The following is a 7701-nucleotide window of genomic DNA, read 5'->3' as shown; positions in this document are numbered from 1 at the left end:
GTATCAATAAAGATCAGTTGAATGTTCATGGTCAAAGTTGCTTCTAGTGTGCCCGTGTCCCGAGCCTCTGAGTGCTAAGAGAAGGCCCAGAGAGTCCCATTTGGGCCGTCTCGGAAGGCTTCCTGTAGGAGAGGGCTTTTGAACTGAGCCTTCAAAGCTGGGCTGAATTTCCTCAAGGGTCCAGAAGAGAGCCACGGCCTGGTGTGTCAGGCAGCGGAGTTGACGCTCCCAGAAAGCAAGGTCTTCGAACTACAGGGTGAGCGCGCACGGGCTCTCGCTTGTCTCCACCGTGGGGGGCCCTGCAGTCCTCCCTAAGAGCGTAGAATTTGCCTAGTATTAGCCACGAGAGGGCGGGGTGGGGCGAGGCGGAGCAGGGCCGAGGTGGCTGAGTGGGGGGAGCCGGAGAGCTTCATAAAGCCACAGCAAAGCGCCGCGACTCTAGTGACAGCGGCCCGCTGGAGAGGAAGCCTGAGAGCTGCCGCGCGCCTGCCGCACGCGGGCGCAGAAGCCAGGCGTCAGAGCCCGGGCTCCGGTGGGGTCCCCCACCTGGCCCTCGGAGCCCCTGCCCCTGCCCCTGCCCCTCTCCATCCCGGCCCACGCGACCCTCTCGCCTGCTTCCGCGCGCGGAGGGGCGGGTCCTCGACGGCTGCGGGAAGGTGCCAGCCCGCCCCGGATGGGCATCGTGGAGCTGGGCTGCGGAGACATGCTGACGGGCACCGAGCCGATGCCGGCGAGCGACGAGGGCCGGGAGCCTGGCGCCGACCCGCAGCACCGCTACTTCTACCCGGAGCCAGGCGCTCAGGACGCCCCGAGCGTCGCGGGGCGGCAGCCTGGGGTCACCCTACCCGGGGGGCGCCTTGGTGCCCGCCCCGCCGAGCCGCTTCCTTGGAGCCTACGCCTACCCGCCGCGGCCCCAGGCGGCCGGCTTCCCCGGCGCGGGCGAGTCCTTCCCGCCGCCCGCGGGCGCCGAGGGCTACCAGCCGGGCGAGAGCTACGCCGCCCCGGACCCGCGCGCCGGGCTCTACCCGGGGCAGCGTGAGGACTACGCGCTACCCGCGGGGCTGGAGGTGTCGGGGAAACTGAGAGTCGCGCTCAACAACCACCTGTTGTGGTCCAAGTTTAATCAGCACCAGACAGAGATGATCATCACCAAGCAGGGACGGTGAGTGCGGCGCGCCGGCCTGCGGGGCCTCTGTGCCCCCGCCCGGAACAAGAACCTCTACTCTGTTTTTCTGGCTCGACAGTGCTTCTGATTCCGTGTCCCTCACGGCTTTGGCTTCAGTGTAAGGAGACAGGGGAGTGGGGTTGTAGAAAGGACAGGGAAAGCTCCGGAGGGCGTCTGTGCCCAGGCTGTTGCACCAACAGCCAGAGGACTCACAAGGGAGACGGGTGATTACGGAGCAGTGAGAAGTCACCTTGATTTAGGGTAAGGGTGACTGTGGCTTCACCCAGAGTTGGTGTGCGCCCCTGCCCCACTCTCTACTGGAGAGGAGTCGCAGCGGGCAGTGAAAGCCTGTGTTCTGCGCGGACGGGACGCCTGGGCTTCGTGTGTGGGAAACTGGAGGGGAAGGGAACCCCTTATCTCCCGGGTTCCCTGCGTCCACCTCCCCGGCTCCTTTGCTACTGGTGTGCTCAGGTCAGCTTTAGTAGTGGTGGTGGCGGCGGTGGTGGTAGAGTGTGTGTGTGTGTGTATGTGTGTGTGTAGGGGGTGAGATTGGGATTTGGTGACATGGAGAAGCAGTCGCCAAGTTTCCTTTCCGGTCTTACTTTGAGATCGTATGTCTGGTGTGTGTGTGTGTGTGTGTGTGTGTGTGTGTGTGTGTGTGTGTGTATGTGTGTGTGTGTGTGTATGGGGATGGGGGGGATTGGCGGTAAAGCTTGTAGGGGGCACAGATCCCTTCCAGGCACAAATGCCCATGGGCCTGGGCAGATGAAGCTCACCCAGGGGTCCAGCCTGGTGGCCAACCCCGCACTGCACCCTTTGAGGCTGGTCCAGTGAAAACCTTCCCCACACTCCTGTCCAGATATTCACTGGTTCAACCTGGGGAAGTGGGGAAGGGGAGTCTTATGGCTCCATGGCTCGGGGTCCCTGAGCCCTGTGCGTGATGGGGAGAGTTTGGGGCTGAGGGTGCTGCTTCCGGATAGAGCCTCCTGCACGAGGAAAGAAACAGAAACCTGCAACTTGGGTGGTGTTTGTTTAGTAAGCAACCCCGGAGGGGCTGTGTCTGATGTGGGCTGTGTGCACCCACCCTTCCCAGGGGGGCCCATGTGAGCAGGGGACCGGTGAGGACCAGTGTGGAGGGGCTGTTGTCATTGGTGGACCTGGGACACTGGGTCTGAGGTCCAGGAGGTGTGGATACCAAATGTGTGGCTTGGGGTGGAGGGGAGAGGGAGAAGGCCATGTTGGGCACCAGGGGTTGGTATTCGATCTGGGCATTGCTGGAACATTTTTCCATCCAGATGATTTTTGTGGGGTAGCCTGGGACTGAGGAACCTGTTGCCAGCCACAATGGGCTTCAAGTTGCTGAGCTGTTCCACTTTCCCTGGGATGAACCCAGGAAAGTTAGCATGTTCTTTGATGGCTCAGCCTTCATCTCCTAAGCCTTCTGATAACTCCTCTCTGCTCCCCCCAACCCTAGTCACCCTTTGGGTGTACCCAGACACAGCCCAAGCTTTTGGTCCCAATGTGTCTGAATTGGAAGGGACCCAGAAGATCCTGTCCCTCTCACTGCACAGACAGGGAAACAGGCCCAGAGAGAGCAAGAGACTGTTCCAAGGTCACACAACACACTCATTGCAGGCAGAGCTGGCACTAGAGCCCAGATGGTATTTGCCTGGCTTTCTTTCTCTGGCCCCCTACGGCCACCAGTAAAAACAGCCACCCACGCTCTGCAAAGGCCCCAATGCATTCAGAGTGCTTTCACTTCCATTATTTCACTGTGCATTAGGTAGGCCAAGCAGTCTCCCCATTTTACCGTTGAGGTCACTGAGTTGCAGGGACAGCTAGTGGCTTGCAGTCCATCACACAGCAGACCAGAAGTGGGGCCTCTTAACCTTCCACTCTGTTGTGTGGTCAGGCGGCCTTCCCACCCTTGCTGGGCCCTTGCTGGGGTCTCCCCATAGCCTCTGCCAGGCCTCTGCCTCCCACGGCCAGTCTTGAGGGTTGGGATGGATGGAGCATCAGCCAGCACTTTAGGGAGTTAGCCAGTGCTAGGGGGCTGCCTCTCTGCCTATAGAGCCAGCTTCAGGGAGGCTGTAGAGCACTCCAGGGAGGCACTTGAGGGGATGATTCTCAAAGTGTGTATCGCCATCTCTACTACCATGGCCTCCTTTCCTTGGTGTTCCTGCTGAGTAATTCTCATTTGACAAGTTTTTTTGTCCCCCTTTTAGATACATACACTTACATTTGTTTATGATGAAAAATTCCACTACATACAAACATGGACAGAAAAATGTAACAGACTTCCATCACCCAGCTTCCACAGCTGTCAATATGGGTCCAATCTTGTTTCTGCATCCTCACTTCACTTTTTCTGTCTGCAACTATATTAGTAATATAGTAATTACTAAGTACATTCTAGATATTATTTTGTCTCTGCACCTCTAAAAATGGCTTTTTAAATGAATGCAATACCATTAGCAAACCTGAAAAGAATTTCCTAAATATCACCAAGCTTCTCTGATTGCTTCACAAATGTGTGTGTGTATTTTACAATCCTCACACTTTTTGCTCCAATCTGAGGGGCCACTTTGGGCAACGCAGGGTCCCTGTTGAAGGAAGCAGTGGCTCCTCACTGTTTCTTTTGGTGCTTTTTCTTGGATCAGGCTTCAGAGGCCCCACGCTGCCATGGAGGGGACAGAGGACACACCAACCCAATTCAGTCCCACCAGCCCAAGATGACCTCCGTACCGTCTCAGCCTGGGCTCCTGAGATCTGGGAAGTCAGTGGCCATTTCCTCTCGAAACAGGCTTTTGGGCTCATAGCACAGCTTCCTTTCTGTCCTCCTGCTTTCGTGGGCTGGCCTATCCCTCCGTGGGTTCCAGTGACCCACCAGTCATACCACATCACCCATGACCTTCTTCCTTTTTGAAAAGTTCTCCCACCCCAGGCCCACCTACAGCCCCGCGGCTTTGTGCCTTGAGCTGACTCACACCGTCCCGGATTCTTCCTCTCCCACCCACCCTGGATCTATCCCTCGGTATTGATCAGCACCAGTGGCACGCTCTTCCCAATGGGCAGAAATGGGGCGGGGCACAGGTGGTGATTCCTGGGGCCGGAGATTGATCAAGGCAGCTCAGATGGGACAGAGAGAGGGGAATTGAGAACAAAGCAATGGATTGGCCCAATGGGAGACTTTGGTGTCTACGTTTGTGTCTGGAGATTTGGGGCAGCCTGATAATGCCCCATACAGGCTTGTGCGAGTGTTTCTGTGTGGCAGTGTGTGTGTGTAGTGAATGTGTTGGCGAGTATATAATAGTTGATGGTAGACATTCTCAGTAGAGGAAGAGAGAGGCCTGTGTCTCTGTGGGTGTGTGGGTGTGTATTAATTGCTGGCAATCCCCACTTTTCTGGGTGTGATGGGTTGATTATTATAATTAAGATAACTTTGGGTAGCTGTGTTGTGTTAAGCTCAATTTGCATTTGGATTTGTGCATGTGAAGATAGAGGTTGGTAAAACAACAATTTCAGTCCCACACTATCCTTGCTATCCTCACAGTCATTACAATTTTTTTCTTGTCTCCACATTCCAAACTCCAAGAACTTTAATTTTTTTTATTTGTAATATTTTTCATGGGCCAGGAAGTGGACCTGGACCTCCCACATAGATAACTTTAGTTAATAACTTTTTGCATCTTTTTTTTTTTTTTTTTGAGATGGATTCTCACTCTGTCCCCCAGGCTGGCGTGCAGTGGCACGATCTCAGCTCACTGCAACCTGCGCCTCCCAGGTTCAAGCAATTCTCCTGCCTCAGGCTCCCGAGTAGCTGGGATTACAGGCATGAGCCACCATGACCAGCTGATTTTTGTATTTTTAGTAGAGACAGGGTTTCGCCATGTTGGCCAGGCTGGTCCCAAACTCCTGACTTCAAGTGATCCCCGCCACAGCCTCTCAAAGTGCTGGGATTACAGGTGTGAGCCACCGCACCTGGCCCAACTTTTCAGATCTTAAACTGTTTTTTTATTTTATTTTTTATGGAGACAGAATCTTACTATGTTGCTCAGGCTGGTTTCGAATCCCTGATCTCAAGCAATCCTCCCGCCTCAGCCCCCCAAAGTGCTGGGATTACAGGTGTGAGCCATTGTGCCCAGCTAAAAAGAAATTGTTTTAGGCTTAAGCATGCTTAACTGGTTTCATTTCTCTTGGGGCAAGTGAAAACAACTTTAATTAATTAATTAATTAATTAATTTTGAGACGGAGTCTCACTCTGTCACCCAAGCTGGAGTGCACTGGCCAGATCTCAGCTCACTGCAAGCTCCTTCTCCCGGGTTCATGCCATTCTCCTGCCTCAGCCTCCCGAGTAGCTGGGACTACAGGCGCCCGCCACCTCACCTGGCTAGTTTTTTGTATTTTTTAGTAGAGACGGGGTTTCACCGTGTTAGCCAGGATGGTCTGGATCTCCTGACGTTGTGATCCGCCCGCCTCGGCCTCCCAAAGTGCTGGGATTACAGGCTTGAGCCACCGCGCCCGGCCAATTAATTTATTTTTTAATGAGACAGGATCTTGCTCTGTCACTTACGCTGGAGTGCAGTGGTGCGATTATGGCTCACTGCAGCCTCGACCTCCTGGGCTCAAGCAATCCTCCCAACCCAGCCTCCTGAGAAGCTGGGACTATAGGCGCATACCACCATGTCCAGCTAATTGTTTCTATTTTTTGTAGAGATGGGGTCTCACTATGTTGCCTAGGCTGCAGCTTTGCTTTTTGTCTGGCTGTTTGCCAGTGGCCATCTGAGTCTATTAAGTGGATCTAGGTTGGTAAGACGAGGAGGTCCCTTGATGCCCGAGCACATTTTGCACTTTGGTAGGTACAACACATTGCCAGAATACCCTCCAAAAAGGTGCTACCAATTGACACCCCACCAATAGTCTGTGAGAGGACCCACTTTCCCACAGCCTCATCAACAGTAGATATTATCACTTTTTTTTTTTTTTTTTTTTTTTTTGATACAGAGTCTAATTCTGTTGCTCAGGCTGAAGTGCAGTGGCACGATCTCGGCTCACTGCAACCACCGCCTCCCGGATTTAAGTGATTCTCCCGCCTCAGCCTCCCGAGTAGCTGGGATTACAGGCGTGCACCACCACGCCTGGCTAATTTTTGTATTTTTAATAGAGATGAGGTTTCACCATGTTGCCCAGGCCGGTCTCCTGACCTCAGGTGATCCACCCGCCTCGACCTCCCAAAGTGCTGGGATTACAGGCATGAGCCACCAATCCCAGCCAATATTATCAATTTTTAAACATTCACCAATATGACTGAGAAGAACTATCTATCTCCTTGCTTTTTAAATTTGCACTTAGTTACAGTGAAGCAGAACCTGTGCCAGGAGCTCCGAATCTGGGAGAGATATGACGACCCTGTGAACCATCCCAAGGCTACTCAGTTCTTAAGGCCAGCAGAGGAATTTGGGGTCTTGGACCTTGTCTTATCAGAGTAGGATGGTAAGTGGTTTTTTAGGAAGGCTGAACTTGGCACCAGACCCATCACCACTCTCGGTTCCTTCCCAGCAAAGTGTCATGTAAATCAGGGGCTATTTTAGGATTCCAGCTGGTGGTGATTCTAGACTTTTAGGGAGAAACCAAGATCTCCTTTCTCCTCTCCCTTTTCCCCAGCCTCTTCCTGTGTCTCCTCCATTTCCCTCTACTAGTGATAAAAATAGGATGAGCTGGGCATGGTGGTGAGCACCTGTAACCCCACTCAGGTGACTCGGGAAGCCAAGGCAGGATGGTTACCTGTGCCCAGGCATTTGAGTAGAGTCTGGGCAGCATAGCAAGACTCCATCTCTTAAAAAAAAAATCAGTATGGGCTGGGCATAGTGGCTCACCCCTGTAATCCCAGCACTTTGGGAGGTCGAGACGGGTGGATCACCTGAGATCAGGAGTTCGAGACCAGCTTGGTCAACATGGTGAAACCTCGTCTCTACTAAAAGTACAAAACTTAGCATGGTGGCAGGCGCCTGTAGTCTCAGCTACTCGGGAGGCTGAGGCAGGAGAATGGCGTGAACCTTGGAGACAGAGCTTGCAGTGAGCCAAGATCGCGCTACTGCACATCAGCCTGGGCAACAGAGCAAGACTCTGTCTCAAAAAAAAAAAAAAATTAGCCAAGCACAGTGTTGGCGCCTGCAATAAAGGAGAATTGCTTGAACCTGCAAGGCAGAGGTTGCAGTGAGCCGAGATCACACCACTGCACTCCAGTCGGGGGGACAGAGCAAGACTCTATCTAAAAAAAAATTTAAAAAAAGAAAGAAAAAAATTAATATGAAGAAATGGGGACCACAGACCACAGCATGCAGTCTGCAGTCAGAAGACCTCACCTCTGCTCTTCCACCAAGGACTGTCACCAAACCTCTCGGTGCATCAGTTTCTTCAAATATAAAATTGGAAATAACTTTTTTTTTTTTTTTCAGACGGCTTCACCCCTGGCCCCCGGGGCGGAGGTGAGGGGCCCGAGTCACGGCCCACGGCAAGCTCCGCCTCCTGGGTTC

The 7701-nt window shown here is 53.5% G+C and overlaps 1 protein-coding gene across 1 annotated transcript in view; it reads left to right on the top strand.

Moving 5' to 3' along the window:
* Positions 1-458: 458 nt before the first annotated feature.
* TBX21 (T-box transcription factor 21) overlaps positions 459-7701 on the top strand; it is a 14016-nt gene continuing 6773 nt past the window's right edge. Inside the window, 2 exon segments of the mRNA XM_017878979.1 lie at positions 459-807; positions 809-1162. Coding sequence (XP_017734468.1) covers positions 674-807; positions 809-1162 — 488 coding nt within the window. The 5' untranslated portion in view covers positions 459-673.

Source organism: Rhinopithecus bieti, unplaced genomic scaffold (assembly GCF_001698545.2).
Source record: "Rhinopithecus bieti isolate Rb0 unplaced genomic scaffold, ASM169854v2 scaffold_10685, whole genome shotgun sequence".
In the NCBI taxonomy this organism is placed as follows: Eukaryota; Metazoa; Chordata; class Mammalia; order Primates; family Cercopithecidae; genus Rhinopithecus; species Rhinopithecus bieti.
Note: the sequence above shows the minus strand (reverse complement) of the source record. Positions and strands in the feature narration are given on the sequence as shown.